Here is a 22,028-nt window from a genome sequence, read left to right on the forward strand (position 1 = left end):
GAGCATATATATCCTCACTGAATTATTGTACTCTTTCAGGAAAGCATATTACCAATAGTAAATATAAAAGTTGTTGCACAATGAAGGCTAAAATGGATCAAGCAAATGATGTTATCATCCCACCTCTAAATTCTTGCCTTAGTGAAAGGTATGATGAAGCTATTATATTAAAATCTTAAATGAAGCATTTACCTACATATATTTGTTTTATAGAAATGCATCTAATTTTCACACATATTTTAGCTAAGAGCCTGATAGAAGATCTTCTATTTTTAAATAACCTACTTTTAGGTTATTTAATAATTTGAATATTAGGAATATTTACTTTGTTTTCATATCATATTGAATTCACTGACTTTTCTATATATTCTATGAAGTTTTTAAGTAACAAAAATACTGATGATAAAAATAATGCCTTTGGGGGGTGGTGGAAATAATGCCTTTGAAGTAACAGTTTAAATTATTTGCATACTTTGAATCACTGGAGAGAATATGATGCTATTATCAATTCATCTTAATAATTTTTTACTCAAAATTCCTTGCCGCTGAAATTTATGAGAACTTTACATATTACTTCAAATGGGCATTTGAAACAATTTATTATTTATTTAATTCTTCATGAAATAATACTTTTTAAAAAGTAATATAAAATATTACAAAGTGGTATAATTTTAATAATTGATATGACTGAGACTTTATTTTTTCTATGAGATTAGTATTCCCCCTGTCCCCCATTTCTGTTCTCTCTTAAATAATCTGAGTAATTTGCTTTGTTTTGTTTTAGTCCTGGTGTTCTACAATGTACACATGTGACACCACAAAGAGAAAAGTCAGGTATGATTAAAACTAAGGCTTTTTATTTTTTAAATATTCTAAATTTTAATAAAAATGAAATAGTAATTTTTTCCTTGTTTTACCCCCAGTGCTATGTGGAAGTTTATTTCATACACCAAAGCTTATGAAGGTAAATATTCTGCCTAGTTTATTTTTATGTAGTGACAACAGTGATATACCTTTGCCCTGAGATTTACAGATATATACCTATGATCTCACAGAGGCATTCAATAAATGATAAATGGTAAAAAAAAAATAAATAAATAAATAAGTGAATGAAAACTATTCTTAAAAAATATTAATCACTGTCTTTGTATGAAATAAACTATTTTTTTTTATTTCCAGGGTCAGACACGGAAACATATTTCCGAAAGTCTAGGAGCTGAAGTAGACTCTGATATGTCTTGGTCAAGTTCTTTAGCCACACCACCAACCCTTAGTGCTACTGTACTCATAGGTAATTCTGTCAAATATTTTTATAAGAAGGTAGATGACGTTGATATATCATCTCTAATGCTTTCTGTTAAAAAGAAAATATGAAAAAAATAACTAAATAGTAATTAGATTAGATAGTTCTGTCTGATAAATGTAAAAGTTCAAAATAGTTTTGTTCTATTTAGTGAAGACTTATAAGTCAGAAGTACATTAGATGGTATTCTATAGGACTAAGATTAATTTATATGCAAACCAGGAAATTTTTTTTATTCTAACAAAAATGCATTCCATTTTGATTCATCTTTAGCTGGAAATTTAACTTTGCTCTGTTGTTGCTCAGATACAATAATACACGTAAAATCATGTTGAAAATTAAAAAGTGTTTAACATGTAACATGCCTTTACGCTGTATTATTGTCTAAATAAATGCTAAAGTCTACACTCATTAGCTTTCAAGTCATGACCCCACAGTTTCATCTGATTGTCAAAGTCTTTGCAGACAGTGTTATCTTGAAGTCAGTATCACCAAACCATAATTCCTTACCTCCTTGTGAATGGTACTAGGAAAGTGAGTATAGCTTATTCACTATGTTGCTTGACCTTTCTAAATACTATATTTTAGGTCAGTTAATTCTGTTTCAAGTGTGTCATTTAATTCAATAATGTATGTGTCTTTTGATGTCTGTCCAAAAAATATGTAAGTTTTTGTATGAACTTTAGTGTATGATATACAATATGATACAGGTCAATTGAATTTTTTCTTTTACAGTCAGAGATGAAGAAGCATCTTCAGCTGTATTTCCTAATGATACTACTGATGTATGTAAATATGACAAATTGATTATGCTGTTGCAATTGCTTATTTTAGGATGCCTTGAAAAATTATCTTGCATTTTTTATTCCTTAATTTATAATTTATCTAAACCTTTGAGAAAGTCTCTAAATCTATTTCTATTGTACATGTGATTTTCTTTGACTTCCTATGAAAAACTCTGCTGTCTCTCTGTTTAAGAAGAAGCTGAATATTTATGGATAATAAGAGTTTATGTATTAGTAATTTTAAAATGTAACTTTCACCTGGCCAGTGTGGCGGCTCAGTGGTTGAGCATTGACCTATGAACCACAAGGTCATAGTTCAATTCCCAGTCAGGGCACATGCCTGGGTTGTGGGCACAATCCCCAGTGGGGGGAGGAGGGAATATAGGAGGCGGCCAATCAATGATTCTCACTCATCATTGATGTTTCTCTCTCTCTCCCTTTCCCTTCCTCTCTGAAATCAATAAAATGTATATATATAAAATTTTTTAGATTTTGAAAAGCTATTTTTCTGACCACGATGAAAGTTTGAAGAAAAATGATAGGTTTATCCCTTCCGGGCCAAACAGTGAAATAAAAAGTCAGAGAGAAGCTAAAAGTCATGGTAAGCTTTTATTTTATTTGAATTACTGTTTTTAATTGACATCATTGAAGTATTGTTCCTCTTAAAGAAAAAACACATTACTTCTCCTTTCTTGATCATTGAAGGTATTGAGGGAAAAACTAACTTGATTTACATGAAATTGTTAAAGCATCTAAGACGACTATTTAAGATACTGTTTTGACATAAAAACAAAACAAAAGCCATTATTCAAAACTCAGAAAGATGAAGATTAATACTTATAATTAACAAAATGTGAAGGCCTTGTTTTCTAGTTAGAGAGTTACTGTGGTTACAGATATACCAAAAATTACTTAATCATTCATTGCAATATTGCATTTTTCTTAGTATGTGTGTATGTCTGTATAAATGTATAGAATTGGATATCTCTGTGAGTGTGTGTGTGTGTGTGTGTGTGTGTAAAATCAGATTCTGCTCTCAGTTGTTATAGGACCACAAATTTAAATTTAATTTGGACCATCTGATTTGATAAATCTTAGAACATTAAACTGTGTATATATAGTAAGATTGGGTGAATTTTAGTTGTGTAATCCTTGTTAAAAAAAAATGGTTATTGGTGATTGGAGTATGAATTAAAATCTGAGTACATCGGAATGTATCTTTATCAGAAGAACAGGAGAAGGGTGGGTGCTACCCCAAAATAGGGAGCACTCAGGAAAACCACTTAAAGGTTCAATTACATGTTACACAATACATACTATTTCTATGAGGGTTGTGACAATCAAATACATTATATGGTTGTATTATAAAATGCTATTAATATGCTTCTGTTTTAAATTTTAACAGAATTGGGGAATCCATTGGGAAAAGTAAGTAGCTGCAAAGACCATTTTGGAAATGTCCCAGAAGATGAAGTACATGAAAAGGTTGGAGATATTTCTGAAGAAGATAGTTTTTCATTATGTGTTTCTAAATATAAAAAAAGAAATCTACAAAAAATAAAAACTAACAAGACTAGGAAAAATATTTTCAATGAAACAAAAACCGATGAATGTGAAGAATCTAAAAAACAAATAAAAGATAATAAACAGTCGTTTTTATCCAAAATGGACCCAAATGACAGTGTTCCATTAGATTCAAAATTAAGGAGTCAAAAGCACTTGGGGAATGGATGTGACAGAATCTCTGAGGAGAGTGTACAGTCTCCAGTCTTTGAATGGTCTCAGCTAACTCTCTCAGATATAAATGGAACCCAAATAGGGAAAATACTGCATAATTCTTCTTGTGACCAAAATAATTCTGAAAAAAATCTCATAGGCACAGAAAAAGAATGTACCAACTTTATTACTTTAGAAAGTTCTTTGCCACCTATTTCAAGTGTACCAAAGACAGAGAAGATATTAAAAGAGGAAATAATCGTGAATAAGAGAGAGAAAGGACAGTGTCTTGAATTGCATGAAGATTCCACTCTTGAGTTAAAACACACAGTAGCTTCTCCTCTTCAGGGTATCAAAAAGTCTCGAGTCAGGATAAGAGAATCACCTGAAGAGACACCAAGTGCAGTTTTCTCAAATAACATGACTGATCCAAACTTTAAAAAAGATCCAGAAGCCTCTGAAAGTAGATTGGAAATAAGTACTATTTTCTCCCAGAAAGAAAGTTCTTTATGTACAAGTTCAATTAATAATGGAAGCTGTCCAGTCACTATCAAACATACTTCTGTAGCTTTGAAGAATACAGGTTTAATATCCACTTTGAGAAAGAAAACTAAAAAGTTTATTTATACTATAAATGATGAAACATCTTATCAAGGACTAAAAATGCAGAAAGATCAAGAATCAGGACTAACTAACTATTCTGCCCAATTTGAAGAAAACTCTTTTGAAGCACCATCTACAATTATAAATGCTGATTCAGGTACCCTTTTGTGTGTTTGTGTGAATAATACAGTTATATGGATGGTAACAAGTTCGCCTATTTGAATATGTGAATCTCTTTAACCTTTTTTTTAATCCTAGTCCAATGATATAGTATTATTGACTTTAGAGAGAGAGGAAAGAGAAACATTGATGTGAGAGAGAAACATCAGTTGGTTGTCTCCTATATGCACCTGACCAGAGATTGAACCCACAACCTGGGTATATGCCCTGACCAGGAATCAAACCCACAACCTTTCAGTGTAAGGGACAATGCTCTAACCAACTGAGCCACACTGGCCAGGCCTCTTTCATCTTTTTAAAAAGCATACTGCCTGTTTTCCTTCTGTAGTCTTTTTTAAATCTTTATATCTTGTATAGTTGACCCTGAATAACACAGAAGTTAGAGATGCCAATCCCCATGCAGTTGGAAATTCAAGTACAACTTTTTACTTCCCCAAAACTCAGTCATCCTTGATACCTGCAGGGAATATGGGGATGGGGGAAAGGGAAGGGGCAACACGGGAGCGCAGGGGTTAGTTCCAGGATACCAAAATCTTCAGATTCTCAAGTCAGTACCTTATAGGAAACTAGTGGCCCAGTTCATGAAATTGGTGCACATTAAAAGAGAATTAGAGGAAATATTTTACTATTGCTATTTTCCCTTTCTCTACAATAGAAGTGTCAGAGATTAAAGAAAATTAGTAAAATTTATATGAAAATCTCCTTCCTGTCAGAGTCTGAGGTTCATTAGGGGACCCAGAGTCAAGTCCCCACCACCCCTATGTGCCTCAAAATTGCACCAGACCAAGACCTGGGCGGTCCCACCGCCGTCAAGCCCCCCTGGGTGAGGCCGCAGCTTCAGGTCCCCCATCTCAGCCTAGCACCACACAGCCTCAGGTCCCTGCTGATTGGTTGTTACAGTGTCACGGTGTTACAACCATTTACATATTAACCTTTTATTATTAGCATGGTATAGAACCGTGGTTGGCAAACTACAGCTCACGAGCCATATGCGGCTCTTTGGCCCTTTGAGTGTGGCTCTTCCACAAAAACACCACAGCCTGGGTGAGTCTATTTTGAAGAAGTGGTGTTAGAAGAAGTTTAAAAAATTTGGCTCTCAAAAGAAATTTCAATCATTGTACTGTTGATATTTGGCTCTGTTGACTAATGAGTTTGCCGACCACTGGTATAGAACAATGCATACACTTAGCCCTCTGCATCTGTGGATTCCCAACCACAGATGGAAAATATTGTTTTCCATCCATAGTTTATTATCTGTGGATGCAAAACCCAGAGAAATGGAGGACCAATGGTATGTTTATTGAAAAAAAAATCCACATATAAGTGGGCCTGCTCGGTTCAAACCAGTTTTGTTCACAGGTCAATTGTATTCTATATCAGACAATGTTAATATATATTATTTTTTTATTGAAGTTTTTATCAGTTATAATTTTCTATCTTAAACATTAATACCAATGTTCAAAACCATTTCATCAAACTTATTGGATCTGTTTGCATGGTATGTGTATAATCATCACTCTTAAGACAGACCATGTGATTTATAAGCATCGAGATCACCTGCATAATTCCTGCTTTAATTTCCAATGTTTATTATATTCAAATTGGGCAATTCTGTAAAAAATGTGCTATTTGTATTTTCACTAAAGCTACTGAAAAAAAATAGGAAAAATGCTAAGTTGAATAAAGTAGTGATTTTTATTTTTATTGCTACATAATTTTCTCAAATATTTTGGGATTGCTGAGATTTATTGCCATCTCTCTATGTACCCAGAGTGTGTACAGTAAAACTTTTTTATTTCAACAACAGTTTGTTTAATTATTAGCTAAACTCTAATAAAAGGCAATTTTAGTTCCATATGAAAAGATTTTACTGGGTTGGAATATCTCAGCAAGTGATAGGTTGGGTAGAACTAGAATACAAAGGAACTGCTTGATATTTGGGTTAATTTTTTAAAATATATATTTTATTGATTTAACAGTGAGTCAGGGAGAGGGATAGAGAGTTAGAAACATCAATGAGAGAGAAACATCGATCAGCTGCCTCCTGCACAGCTCCTGCTGGGGATGTGCCCGCAACCGAGGTACATGCCCTTGATTGAAATCGAACCCAGGACTCTTCAGTTCGCAGGCCAATGATTCATCCACTGAGCCAAACTGGCTAGGGCATATTTGGGTTAATTTTTATTTTAAAAGCCTTTAATGCTGAGTTAAAACCAATAAAACAGCTAATATGTAGTAGTGATCTGTAATGAACAAAAATGAGATTAATAATTTTGACTTGTTAATAGGAAATTCAGAGAGCCTTTAAAATTAACTGAACAGCTAATGGCTGGTGTGGCTCAGTAGTTGAGCATTTACCTACGAATCAGGATGTCACAATTCAATTCCTAGTCAGGGCACATTCCTGTGTTGTGGGCTTGATTCCCAGTGGAGAACTTCCAGGAGGCAGCCGATCAATGATTCTCTCTAATTATTTAGATTTCTCTTCCTCCCCCTTTCCCTTCCTCTCTGAATTAATAAAAATATATTAAAAAAATAAAATTAACTGAACCAAGCAGTTTAACTCATTTGCTTTTATAATTGACACTATGTCATCTTTCAGAACCTTTATATCCAGAACTTGGTTTTAAAAATTGACTTTTTGGTCTGACCAATGTGGCTCAATGGTTGAGCATCACCCTATGAACCACGGGGTCAAGGTTCTATTCCTAGTCAGGGCACATGTCCAGGTTTCTTTTTTCTTTTTTAATAAATCTTTATTGTTCTGATTATTACAATTGTTTCTCCTTCCCTCGCCCCCATAGATCCCCTCCACCCGGCCCCCACCCCATCCTCTGCCCTTATCTCCCCCCCCTGCTGTCCTCATCCATAGATATATGATTTTTGTCCAGTCTCTTCCCGTACCCCCCACACAGACACCCCTTTCCCCCTGAGAATTATCAGTCCTCTCCCATTTTATGCCTCTGATTCTATTATATTCACCAGTTTATTCTGTTCCTCAGATTTTTAATTCACTTGATTTTTAGATTCACTTGTTGATAGATATGTATTTGTTGTTCAGAATTTTTGTCTTTACTTTTTTCTTCTTTTTCCTCTTATCATTTCATATAATACTGGTTTGGTGGTGATGTACTCCTTTAGCTTTTCCTGATCTGTGAAGCTTTTTAGCTGCCCTTCAATTCTGAATGATAACTTTGCTGGGTAGAGTAATCTTGGTTGTAGGTTCTTGCTGTTCATCACTTTGAATATTTCTTTTTTAATATATTTTATTGATGTTGTACAGAGAGGAAGGGAGAGAGATAGAGAGCTAGAAACGTCGATGAGAGAGAAACATCGACCAGCTGCCTCTTGCACACCCCCTACTGGGGTTATGCCCGCAACCAAGGTACATGCCCTTGACCGGAATTGAACCCGGGACCTTTCAGTCCCCAAGCCAATGCTCTATCCATTGAGCCAAACCAGTTTCGGCACTTTGAATATTTCTTGCCATTCCCATATGCCATGCATAGTTTCTGTTGAGAAATCAGCTGATAGTCATATGGGTGCTGCCTTGTAGGTAACTGTTTTTCTTTTGCTGCTTGTGAGATTCTCTCTTTGTCTTTTGCTCTTGGCATTTTAATTATGATGTGTCTTGGTGTAGTCCTCTTTGGGTTCCTTTTGTTTGCGGCTCTGTGCGCTTCCTGAATTTGTAAGTCTATTTCTTTCACAAGGTGGGGGAAGTTTTCTGTCATTATTACTTCAGATAGGTTTTCAGTGTCTTGCTCTCTCTCTTCTTCTGGCACCCCCATAATTCTGATGTTGGTACGCTTGAAGTTGTACAGAGGCTTCTTACACTGTCTTCAACTTTCTGGATTCTCTTCTTGCTTCTCCAGAAGAGTGTCCTTTGCCTCTTTGTATTCCAAACCTTTGACTTGATTCTTGAGTTCTTCTAGTCTGTTTTTGGGTCTCTGTATAATATTTTTTTATTTCAGTCAGTGTATGTTTAATTTCTAGTTGTTCCTTTTTCATATCCTCGAGGGTCTCACTAAATGTATCGGCCTTGCCAAAGCCAGTTTGGTTCAGTGGATAGAGCATTGGCCTGCGGACTGAAGGGTCCCGGGTTCAATTCCGGTCAAGGGCATGTACCTTGGTTGCGGGCATATCCCCAGTGGGGGTGTGCAGAAGGCAGCTGATTGATGGTTCTCTCTCATCAATGTTTCCAACTCTCTGTCCCTCTCTCTTCCTCTCTGTAAAAAATTAATAAAATCTATTTAAAAAATAAAATAAATGTATCGGCCTTTTCTAGAAAATTCTTGAAAAACCTTATAACCTTGGTTTTGAACTCTATATCCAGTCTTTTGTTCTCCTCCATTTCTTTCGTTTGAGATCTATTTCCTTTTCTTGGCATTTTTACTGCTTCCCTGAGTTGGTAGGGTAGCTTTGTGGGCCTGGGTGTCCTGTATGGTTCAATGTGTCAGCCTCCCAGTTGCCTGATGTGGACACTCTTGATGCACCCCTTTGTGGACTGTGTGTACACCCTTGTTGTAGTTTAGTCTTGATTGTTGTTGGTGTCACTGGGAGGAATTGACCTCCAGGCCAATTGGCTGTGAGGACCCGCTGTGTCCTTCCATTCTGTAATGGAAGAATTGCTGTGCTGAAGACAGTTGTGGGGGAATGACTTGTTCCCATAGGGCTTTGGTGCTCACTGAATCTACAATATCTCTTGAATGTGTCCCTTATGAGAGTAGTTGAAATCCGGTGTCGTCTCACACCGACCACTAGATACACTAGTTTCCGGATCACCAATGGGGTGCAGTTCAGCTACTGTCTGAGGCCACCCAGCAGGAGCTACTGCAAGAACTACAGTTTTCTCCTCTTTGCTTGGAATTTGGTGGTTTTGGAGCTAGAGCTGCAGTTTATTTCGTTCACATGCCCAGGTTTCATCCTTCAATGCCACATTCAGAAATGGAATGTAGTGGTATTCACAGGCTCAATCCCCATTGTGGATCATGCAGAAAGCAATTGATCTATGATTCTCTCTCATCATTTATGTTTCTACCTCTTCCTCTCCCTTCCTCTCTGAAATCAATTTTTAAAGTTATTTTTAAATTTTTACTTTTTGTGTTTTTCAATATGAAAGACTGAATTAATCCTGGTGCTTGCTTTTCTATCTTTTATTACACCAATATTAATAGTGAGTATTTCTACAATTTTATTTTCCAATAAAATTACTTTGAATTTTACTTGTGAAACTACTTGCTTTTTGGAACTATGTGCTAATTTTGATTAAGTTTATATATATTACAAAAAATAGCTCCTATTTATCTTTAATTGGAATATGTAATAACTTCAAATAGAGAATATTTGTAATTCTGTTTTAAACTGACATTCATTTATTGCTTTCTGTGTAATTCTTGTTTTAGGTACTACCTTTTTAACTTTGTAGAAAATATTTAATGAATGTGATTGATGGTACTTTAATTTCATTTTGTCACTTTTTCTCGTTATGCATAGGTTTATTGCATTCTTCTGTAGAAAAAAACTGCTTACAGAATGATTCTGAAGAACCAACTTTGTCTTTTACGAGCTCTTTTGGAAGAATTCTGAGAAAATGTTCTAATAATGAAAGCAGTTTTAATAAAATAATATCTCAGGATCTTGATTATAAAGAAGCAAAAATTAATAAAGAAAAGCTGCAGTCATTTATAACCACAGAAACTGATTATCTGTCATGCTTACAGGAAAAATATTGTGAAGAAGATCCAGAACACCAAATTTTAGACATAAAAGAAAAGGTCTTACCTGTAGCGTTTCACCCTACAATGCCAAATTCAGAAATTGAAAGTGGTAGTCACTTTCAATCCCAGGAAAACATTTTATATAACCTTGATAACACCAACATTTTAACTTCTGGCTCCAAGGTTCCTCCATCAAACCCAGGTGTGATTTCTAGAGGAAAAGAATCATATAAAACATCAGAGAAAGTAAAATTTAAAAATGAAGCTGGTTTTAATTTAACCAAAAATATTCCCATGGATAATCAAATATGTGCTTTAAATGAAAATTCTAAAAAATCTGAGCTGTTGTCACCTGAAAAATACATAATAGCATCACCTTCTCTGAAGTTACAATTAAACCAAACTACTAATCTCACAGTAACCCAAAAAGTCCAGGAAAAGACTACTTCAATTTCAAAAATAACTGTGAATTCAAACTCTGAAGAACTTTTCCAAGATAATAAGAAGGATTTTGTCTTTGAAGTAACGGATGAATGGAATATTCCTTTGTTAGAAAATAATGAGGAACTTAAAGAGGCAGATGTCAGTTGTATCAGAGAACCTATTATCAAGCACTCTATCATGGTAGTAGATACAGCAGGCACCAATGACAAACAAGTAGCCAAAGTGTCAATTACAAAAGATTTTGATTCATCAAATGTAGCCCATGATCTTACAGAGAACAGAAAAAATGTAATGCAGCAAATGATTCTAGGTGAAGATTCAAAGTCAGACATGACCTTCGATATAGATAAGAAATCAAACCAAAATGATTACATGGACACATTGCCAAAATTTTCAGATACCATTTCAAATCACAGTTTTGGACAGGGCTTCAGAACAGCTTCTAATAAAGACATAAAACCCTCTGAATACAACATTAAGAAAAGCAAAGTGTTCTTCAAAGATATTGAAGAACATTTTACTACTACCTTAGCCTGTATAGAAATTGTAAGTAACTCATTGTCAGAAAATCAAAAGAAACTAAGCAAACCTCACTCACTCGATGGCCAGTCAAGTGATACTGCATCTGGGTGTGAGCAGAGTAGTGCACTTGTGTCTGATAGTGAAAATAGTCACACAACACCTCCAACTTTGTCTTTGAAGCAAGATTTTAATTCAAACCATAGCTTAACACCTAGCCAAAAGGCAGAAATTAAAGAACTTTCTACTATATTGGAAGAATCAGGAAGTCAGTTTGAATTTACGCAATTTAGAAAACCAAGCTACATAATGCGGAATAATCCACTTGAAATACCTGAAAACCAGATGCCTGCTTTGCATACCACTTCTGAGGAATGGGAAGGCGTTGATCCTCCTCTCATGGATAGCAGGAGGAAGTTTGAAGATAAGCAAAACTCTGCTTGCTCACTAAAAACAAGCTTTAACAAAAATGTTGCTGGGTATTTAACAGATAAAAATGAAGTGGAGTTTAAAGGCTTTTACTCTGCTCGTGGTGCAAAACTGAACGTTTCTAGTGAAGCACTGCAAAGAGTGGTGAGGCTGTTCAGTGACATTGAGAATATTAGTGAGGGAACTTCTGCAGAAGTAGATCCAATAAATTTCTCTTCAAGTAAATGTAATGATACTGTTTCAATGTTTCAGATGGAAGATTGTAACAATGATAAAATTTGTAATGAAAAAAACAAATACCAACCAATACAACAAAATAATATTGAGATGGCTGCTGGCATCTTTGTTGAGGAAAATACTGAAGACCAGAAGAAAAATACAGAAAGTGAAGATAATTCTATTGGAGCCCATAGAAATATTTATAACTTAGGAAAATCTGATAGCAATGATTTAAATAAAAATGATACATTTTGTGTTTATAAAGATGAAAATGGCTTGCCATGTGTTATTGATCAGCACAACAGCACAAAATCATCTGGCCAGTTTATGAATGGAGGAAACACTCAAGTCAAAGAAGGTGTATCAGATTTAACTTGTTTGGAAGTTGTGAAAGCTGAAGAAATATGTCATATTCATACATCAAATAAACAACAGTTAACTGCTAGTAAGATGGGGCAAAACATAGAAGATTTTGACATTTTTGATGTATCCTTTAAGACTGCAAGTGGGAAAAATGTCAGAGTCTCTAAAGATTCATTAAATAAAGCTATGAATTTCTTTCATCAAAAATGTGCAGAAGAAGAATTGAATAATTTTTCAGATTCCTTGAATTCTGAATTACTTTCTGGAGTAAATGTCAACAAAATAGATATTTCAAGTTATAGGGACACAGATATGGTTAAAAACAAAACATTGAAAGAAAGTGATTTGGTTGGTATTGAAAATCAATTGCTGACTCTCCAAACAGAACCAGAATGTGAAATCGAAAAGGTCAAAGAACCTATGTTGGGTTTTCATACAGCTAGTGGGAAAAAGGTAAAAATTGCAAAGGAATGTCTGGAAAAAGTTAAAAATATTTTTGATGAAAAAAATCAGGTTAGTGAAACCACTGATTATAGTCATAGAAGAGCAAAGGTGCCAAAGGATAGAGAAGAATATAAAGTAGGGTTTCCATTAGCATGTGAGACTGATGAAATAACTGCTCCAATGTATGAAGAAACGCATAATTCTCTAAAGGAGAAAAATCTTGTGTCTAATGAGTTTGCTATGTTATCCAGGCTCTTAAGTGACAATTTATACAGGCAAACTGGAAATTTCAAAATGTCAAATAGTGTTGATCTGAAAATTGGAAACATAGAAAAAGAAACAGCAAAAAGTCCAACTTGTTACAGAAGTCAATTCACTTGTTCAGCCATTAAAAATTCTGTAGCTTTTTACACAGGACATGGTAGAAAATTTTCTGTGAATCAGGCTTCACTACTTGAAGAAGAATTGGATGATCAACCAGAAAAAATAAATGCTGCCAAAGTTACATGTTTAAAAGACAATCCTGAGGATTATGTAGAAAATCCTTCATGTGGAAATCACGCAAACAGTATTGTAATTGAAAATGACAAAAATCATCTCTCTGAAAAACAAGATCCAACTTATTTAAGTGACAGTAGCATGTCTAATTGCAATTCAGATGACTCTGATTTTTGTCATTCCAATGAGATATGTGATAAATTAAAATCACTTTCTAAAAGTAAAATGGATAATTTTGGTATTGAGCCAATAGTGAAGAATGTTAAAGAAAAAACCCCCACTAGTTCTTCTGAAGTAATAGCCACCATAAGAGAAGCAAACACATACCGGGGACAAACTGTAAATGAAGATACTTGTGTTCAGAAATTTTTGACTAACTCTTCATGTAAAAACACAGCCCTGGAAGAGGTCGTGTCTGATTCAAATAATTTTGAGATACAGCCTCCTGCATCCAGTACAGCAAGTTGTGAAATGGTCTCTGTTTCACATGGAATGAAAGTGAGAGAGAGATTTGCAGACAACTGCACCAAGGTTATTAGGATAAACACAGAGAATAAATCAGGCACTGGCCATATGAAAACTTTGACAGATTATCCTGAGGTGGTGGATGATTCGGATGATTTTATTTTTCTTAACTCTCTGGATAGTGAAGAGCATAGCATGCATTCATATAAGGTTTGTTCTGGCATTCAGAGTGAACAAATTCTACAACATGGCCAAAGTATGTCTAGATCAGAGACAGTTTCTGAAATGTTACCTTGTCAGAGTAATTTGAAAGCTTCTGCTACTTGTAAATTTAATACAGTCTCTAATGCTTTTGGGATTTTTAGCACAGCAAGTGGGAAATGTGTACAAGTGTCAGATGCTGCCTTACAGAAAACCAGATGCATCTTTTCTAAGCTAGAAGAGAGTGCTGAGCAGCTCTTTTCCAAAGTATCATTTGAACCTAATAAAGAAAATTCAGATAGGCTCACAAGAGAAGAAAATACTATGATACATATCCCCCCAAATTTGCCATCATCTGCTTTCTCTGGATTTAGGACAGCAAGTGGAAAACAGGTTCCAGTTTCAGAGAGTTCCTTAAACAAAGTTAAGGGGATGTTGGAGGACTTTGATTCACTCAGAACTGAATATGGTCTTCAGAATTCACCTACATCTGGACAAGATGTGTCAAAAGTACTTCCTCTCTCCTGTATTGATAAGAAAACTCTAAGACACTCTGCAAGCTGCAAAATGGAAAAGGCCTGCAATAAAGAATTTAAATTATCAAATAACTATAACATTAGAAGTGATTTTTCAGAAAATACTCACTCTCTTGAAACTTCTCCATGTTTCTCTCAGTTTAAGCAGGATGAACAACCATTGGTATTAGGGAACAAAGTATCACTTGTTGGGAGCAGTCATATTTTGGGACAAGATCAAGCTTCACCTAAAAATATAAAAATGGAAATTGTGAAACCTGAAACTTATCCTAATCTTCCCATGACAACAAATACAGAAATTTGTTCTACTTATTCCCAAGATCCAGGAAACTATTTTGAAACAGAAGCAGTGGAGATTGCCAAAGCTTTTATGGAAGATGGTGATCTGACAGATTCTGAACTGCTAAGTCATCCCAAACACTTACTTCTCACCTGCCAAAACAAGGAAATGGCTTTGTTAAATTCAGGAATTGGGAAAAGAAGAGGAAATGTACTTTTGAGTGGTAAGTATCTGTTTTTCCCTTTTGGTTTGCCACTTTTAAAATTAAATTTTTTATTAATCCTGGTGTCCTAGCTTATAGCAATTAGGGTATTATGCACTAAACATGTTTTTCCAGACTTTTAAGTGTAGTTTGGGGAGATGTGACTTTACTCTTGATATCTTTGAGTTTATATACTAATTGTGTTTTGAAGTTCTTGGTATATTTTTAGACATTATTAATCTTACCTAATAAAAGAGTAATATGCAAGTTGACTGCACCTTTTCTACTCCCAAGCCCACCCACCAGCCAATCAGGGTGAGGATGTAAATTAAACCAACCAAGATGGCAGTTAATTTGCATATCAAGACAGCATAGAAAGAAGCCAAGCGCTGAAGAAGGGAACAAAGCTGCAGAGAAGCAAGCAAGTGGGGCAGGGGAGAGGGAAGGGAAGCAGGTGGGCTGGGGGAGAAGGAAGAGAAGCAGGCGGGGCGGGGAGAGCGCAAAAGGAAGCACTATTGCAGGAATCTTCCTGCAACAGGCTACTACTATAGTTATAATTGAGAAATTACTGTTAAAAGTTTGAATTTCTCTAGTAAAGTTGAAGCTTTTATTAAATGTTTTTATTGATTTCAGAGAGGAAGGTAGAGGGAGAGAGAAACGTCAATGATGAGAAAGAATTATTGATTCATTGCCTTCTGCATGCCCCCTACTGAGGATTGAGCCTGCAACCCAAGCATGTGCTTTTTAATGGAATCGAACCCAGGTCCCTTCAGTTTGCAGGCCAATGCTCTATCCACTGAATCAAACCAGCTAGGGCTAAAACTCTTATCTTCATGTTATAACAGCCTGTATAATACAACTTATTAACTGTTTTCATAAATAGATAGCAGAAGTTCAGATTCTGGCTATTATTAACTTAAAAGATGGGTTTGCAGGCCTGTTCCCCTGAGTCTCTTATAGTGTCCCATGCCAGGGCAAACTGGCCTCGAACCATTGCCTGGCATCAGCCCCCAGACTGCAAGCATTGAGACATGTTGCACACTTGGGGGAAAGCGGGGGACTGGTTTCTAGATATAGGTGTTAGCTTGCCTTTTTTTTTTTTTTTTTTTTTTTAATCTAGGAAGTGTTCTAAAATCAGTATTTTGTTCTTAGTGGCGTTTGGACTATATTCTAACTTATAACAAGCTTGTTTAACTATCAGGATAATTAGATATGATTTTTTTCTGTTAGTATCTCTGACTAAGAATAATATTAAGTAATTTAATCTCTTGATCACTTTAAGTAGTTGATCTTCAATAACTAGCTCCTTTAAAAAACAAACAAACCTATAGACTCAGAATAGTTACCACAAGGCTTTTTGTCCAGTATCTCCATACAAAGAATGACACTAAAGCCAGTAAGTTTATTCTTCTCCTTGGTGCCTTTTGACCCTCGTTATCTTAGTGGATACAGATTTGCTTAATCAAGAGTTATCCAGACCTCTTTCTACATCAAGTTTATGTTATGGGCAGAGTGTTACGTTTATAATACTTACCTTGAACTATTGCTCTTGTCTAATGCAGAATGCTAAAGTGCAGAGATGATTAAAGATACTCATAATTCTTTTATGGAAAATAATGGCTTTATTTATTGGAACCCATTTTGTTCATGTGTATACTGAAATGGGTTGGCCTTCAGCTCAGGAGAAAAAAAAACAACTTTGAATAAATATTCTCAACAGCATCACTGTTTAATTTCCCTTACCTCTGTTATATATTTACTAGAGGCCCGGTGCACAAAATTTGTGTATGGGGGTAGGGGGTTCCCTCAGCCCAGCCTGTACCCTCTCCATTCCGGGACCCCTTGAGGGATGTCTGACGATCAAGCCTAAACTGACAGTCAGATATCCCTCTCACAATCTTGGACTGCTGGCTCCTAATCGCTCACCTGCCTCCTGCATGGTCACCCCTAATTTCCCATCCTCACCGGCCCAGTCGCTCCCAACTTCCCTCTCCCTGTCGATCTGGTCCCCGCTTCAACTCCCTCCCCCCCCTCCCCACTGACCTAGTCACCCCTCATTGCCCCTCCTGCCCCCGCCAGCCTAATTGCCCCCAACTGCCCCTCTGCCGGCTGGTCGCCCCTAACTGCCCTCACCACTGGCCTGGTCACCTCTTATTGTCCCCCTTGTCAACCTGGTTGTCCCCAACTGCCCCCTCTTCCAGCCTGGTTGCCCCCAACTGCTCCCCACATCGACCTGGTCACCCCTCACAGCCCCACCGCCGACCTGGTCACCCCATGCAGGCTGCTGTTTATTCGTTTGGTTGTCCCTCACTAACTTCCCTGCCAGACCAGTCGCCCCCCTGCTAGCCTTGTCGTAGGCAGCAATCTTGTGAGGGCATGATGGTCAATTTGCATATTACCTCTTTTTTATTATTATAGGATATGCAAATATATACAGCTTAATCAGCTTCTGGTTATTTGACTAATACAGATACCTGTTAAACAATTAAATCACATTATAATCTAACATTTGGTAAAGCCCTGAATGGATATTGTTACTTATTAAGTACTACAAATTCATTCCCTTTAATAAAGCATCAAAAATCAAAGCATCTTGCCGAGACCGGTTTGGCTCAATGGATAGAGCATCGGCTTGGGGACTGAAGGGTCCCGGGTTCGCTTCCAGTCAAGGGCATGTACCTTGGTTGCGGGCATATCCCCAGTAGGGGGTGTGCAAGAGGCAGCTGATCGATGACTCTCTCATCAATGTTTCTAACTCTCTATCTCTCTCCCTTCCTCTCTGTACAAAATCAATAAAATATATTTTTTAAAAAAAAATCAAAGCATCTGTTACCACATATTATCCATATTTCATGGAAATGCATATCTAGGATCATGGTTTAATTTTACTTTCAGTCTTTGTAGAATTTTTAATAAGAGGTATTCTAATATTTTAACATAATTTTGGTAAATTAAAAAATCTTTTTTCCTGCTCACTGATTCAATGACCTATGTAATAAATTCTTCTTGAGTTTAATGCAGGAAAAAAAACATCTATTTGAAGAGATTTTGTTTGTCTTTATTGCCAGTAAACCTAGAATTACATTCAGTTTTAGTTTATTAAAAGGTAGTTTATCTGTGTTATTGGGTAATGTCTATTTATCTCTAGACCCAATTAAAAAGTAGTATTTTAAATGGTCAAAAAATAATAGAAATTAAATTGATATTGAAAAATGAATATTCTCTTTCAAAATAGAATGGTGGTTTTTAAATTATAATTATGTGAGTTTTTTTCTGAATATATTGTAAGAGTTAGTACTTTAGCTTTTAAAAATGGACAGTAGACTTTTTTATTATTTGCTTTTGAAAACCTGTATGGAAATTTATTTTAGGGGAGCCTCCAGCCAAAAGGAGCTTGCTAAGTGAATTTGACGGGAAATCGGAAAATCAGGAAAAACCCTTAAAGGCTTCCAGAAGCACTCCCGATGGTAACATTCGCTTTTTTCCGTATTTTTCCTCTGTAGGTCCTATCCATAATATTCTTATATTTTTTCAACTCTTTTGATTATATAGATAATTGGACAAGACCTTACAGTTTGTTTGTTAAACTTATATCTTTTTAACTTTTTGTTCTATTCCCTATTTGGATCAAAGACTTAATTAGGATTGGGTTATGCATTTTTTGGCAAGAATGCCTCATAGAAGTTCTGTGTACATGTTTGCATTAGGGGCACACTGTGTCAGATAATTTGATCACTTGATTAAGATGCTAACCACCAGATCACTTCATTAAAATGGTCTGTTTTCCCACTTGCAATTAGCAGGTAATCTGTGGGACAATTTTTTGGGCTGTGAAAATATCCAGTTTACCAGTCTTTCACAAACAATTTTAACATCAATTGATATTTACTTGAATCAATTATTTAATTAGAGGTTAGGAAATAGTGTTTTTCAATTTATGTTATTTCTTATACATTCAGTAGCTGGGATTCTTCAGCCAGGAAGGACTTTTCCTTAACAACTGTGGGGGGGGGGGGAGGGGGGGACGGGACTATAGTTCTTTCTTTAAAAACTGGGTAAAAGTTTAATTCTTTCTTTTTAATTATCATCTTCTCAGAGTAGGGAGCAGTAGTATAATTCTGCTAGTGGTAGAAATGAATTTTTTTCCTCTGTTGAATAAAATTGATTTTTATTTATAATGCATGTGTAAAGTCTAAAAGTTAAATATATATAATGTACATTTTCACAAAAAGAAAATATTCTTTTTTTATTTAAATCATCCTAAATTTAAAAGTGGAAACCTCTTTACAGTATTTCACAAGGTTTATTTTTTTTATTTTTTTAACATGCCTTTATTAACCTTTAAGTACTTACGTGCGTTTTATTATCATAAAAAGATTTCCTAGGGTGTCCTTGTAATTCCCTGCTCTACTGCTAGAATCACTGTTTTTCCAATGATCCTTTCAGTGGTTAGTTTTTAAAAAACAAGATTTGTGTTCTAACCTCACTGCTGGTGTCATTGTTTTTTCAAGTTATAATTCTTGGTTCATAATAACAGTACCATAGTTGTTTTTCCTTCACTGGTGGTTCTCAAACTTTTTGGTATGGAGACCTTTTTATACTCTTAAAAATTATTGAGGATCCCAAAGAAGGTCTGTGCATGTGGATTACATGTATTTGTATTTATCATATTAGAAATTAAAAATTTTTGTACATTGTGCATTGGTCGTTTTTGAAAATATTAGTTCATTTAGTTATGTGGTTCTTTCAAATATTGGCACAAATATTTACACAATATTAAATAATTGCTTTTTGTCATCACTGTGATAAAATGTGAAAAAAATTTTAAGTATTTGGAAGCTGTCAGGCTAACAGAGCCAGATAAAAGCCTTCTAAAATTCTAATTTTGTTTAAAAGCTTACATTTTACCACTGGAAACAAATACTGTCACTTTTTTTTCCTGTAGTGACAAGTTCATTTCATTCATTTCAGAAAATATCTCCTGAATATCCAAGTCTGGATAACTAATTGTTTTGGTTATTCTTTTAAGTAACAGTGGTAGAGTATGAAAAGTTTGCATAAGTACATTTCTTTGAGACCGTCATCATACTAAGTCTGCAATAGGACACAAGAGCAATGCAGATGTCATAATTACTCAAAATGTTAACACAATGAAAGACGGGGGTGGGAGTGGTGGTGAGGGGACCAATCAGGGAAAAAGGACACATATGTAATACTTTAAACAAACAAACAAAAAAACATATATGACTTTATTAGCATTATTATTGTTATTAACAAGACAGCTTTGACAGCTTGGATTCCCTACTAGAGTTGTGGGTATCCCTCCCCTAGTAATCACCCTTTGAGGTTCACTGTCTTACATAATAGTTTTAAATTTATTACACATACCCACAACATACACACACACACACACACACACTCTTTCTTACAAAGTATCTATATATATATTTTTTTTTTTTTAAATATATTTTTATTGACTTCAGAAAGGAAAGGAGAGAGAGAGAGATAGAAGCATCAATAATGAGGATAATTGATTGGCTGCCTCCTGCATGCCCCATACTGGGGATCGAGCCAATAACCCAGGCATATACCCTTGACCAGAATTCGAACCAAGGACTCTTCAGTCCGCACACTGACACTCTGTCAACTGAGCCAAACCGGCTAGGGCAAGGTATCAGTATATTATATACTGTTTAATACCTTCTTTGTTTGTTGGTGTTGTTTACTTTAGAACATCATTCCTAATGAGTATGTAGAGATCTTCCTCATTCTTTTCATGATTATGTAGTACTTGTGATCAAATGGCTCTATCTATAAAGTTTAGTTTTTTCAACTGTTCCCTTTCCAAAGGACTACTTGGAAATATAAGAAGTACAAGTTACATACTGAGAATAATACCTAAAGTTTAGCTTCTAAACCTTTACAAGACTAAAGCTTAAATTAGATATTTTCATTGGCTAACATCTTTGAGTTACAATTAACATTGGCTGACTGAATTTATACTGATTTATTTTATATGTTTGAACTGTGAGTTATTTGGAATACAGTCATCAGTGTGAATCAAACATTTCTTTTTTAGTCATTACTGAGCATGCATTATATGCATTGAAAATGTAAAAATCAATAATTATATCAAATTTTATGTGTAAATATTTAAAAGAATTTGTAATAAGTAGACATAGTAAATAAAATACCTATGAGACTTTCATTAATAACTAATAAAAATGCATTTTCATTGAAACAAAATGTAAAATATTTTTCTAGGCACAATAAAAGATAGAAGATTGTTTATGCATCACATTTCTTTAGAGCCAGTTACTTGTGGACCCTTATGGTAAGACATGTTTAAATTTTTTTTAACTTCTACTAATACAGTGTAGGGAAAGTGGGTATTTTTTTTCATAAATATTTCTAAAATCAGTGGCACTAACATGCATATAGAATTTAATCCTTCCCTTTTGAAGTCTGCTTTAGGGTTAAATCTTGGTGTACTTGGGTCATACTTTATAGTGCTATCCATATACAAGCGCATTTTTTAGTCATAACTTTATAAAGTAGTCAAACAGATTTTATTCCCATTTTATGGATAAGGTACTGAGGTTGAGTGGAGTTAAGGAAATTACTCAACATTTTTTTTTTTAATGGAATATATGGAAAATATTTTATCTCCTTAAAATCCTTCTAAAATTACTAAGATTTTTAAAAATACATATTTTTATTGATTTCAGAGAGGAAGGGAGAGAGAGAGAAACATCAATGATGTGTGTGTGTGTGTGTGTGTGTGTGTGTGAGTGTGAGAGAGAGAGAGAGAGAGAGAGAGAGAGAGAGAGAGAGAGAGAGGCATCAATGATGAGAGTGAGAGCCTCCTTCCTATATTTGGTTTCCATTGCTGGCAGCCAGGCCTCCAGTTAGAAGACTGAAAGATTTTTTTTTTCTTGGGAATATGACCAGCTCAGTAGAAAAAACCAAAATACTGACAGTTGTGGGTACTCATGTGAAACAGCATAGCCAGATCACCAGACAGTGAAGTCAACAATGAGCAAACTCATACCACACATCTTCCTGTTGACTTTTCAGCATCTCACTATGAAATAAGAACAGCTATTCAAGAACATCTGTCATTG

At 35.2% G+C, this 22,028-nt stretch overlaps 1 protein-coding gene across 3 annotated transcripts in view; it reads left to right on the forward strand.

Moving 5' to 3' along the window:
• The window catches only part of BRCA2 (BRCA2 DNA repair associated), a 70,070-nt gene that overhangs the window by 4,951 nt on the left and 43,091 nt on the right, over nucleotides 1–22,028 (forward strand). For all 3 annotated transcript variants that reach the window (XM_084878501.1, XM_084878502.1, XM_084878503.1), the window contains exons 4-13: nucleotides 40–148; nucleotides 785–834; nucleotides 924–964; nucleotides 1,180–1,291; nucleotides 2,039–2,088; nucleotides 2,578–2,689; nucleotides 3,494–4,564; nucleotides 10,081–14,925; nucleotides 18,276–18,371; nucleotides 21,169–21,238. In XM_084878501.1, coding sequence (XP_084734627.1) covers nucleotides 40–148; nucleotides 785–834; nucleotides 924–964; nucleotides 1,180–1,291; nucleotides 2,039–2,088; nucleotides 2,578–2,689; nucleotides 3,494–4,564; nucleotides 10,081–14,925; nucleotides 18,276–18,371; nucleotides 21,169–21,238 — 6,556 coding nt within the window. The remainder of the gene's footprint in view (nucleotides 1–39; nucleotides 149–784; nucleotides 835–923; nucleotides 965–1,179; nucleotides 1,292–2,038; nucleotides 2,089–2,577; nucleotides 2,690–3,493; nucleotides 4,565–10,080; nucleotides 14,926–18,275; nucleotides 18,372–21,168; nucleotides 21,239–22,028) is intronic.

Source organism: Pipistrellus hanaki, assembly GCF_964339955.1.
Source record: "Pipistrellus hanaki genome assembly, chromosome: 3".
Taxonomy (NCBI): Eukaryota; Metazoa; Chordata; class Mammalia; order Chiroptera; family Vespertilionidae; genus Pipistrellus; species Pipistrellus hanaki.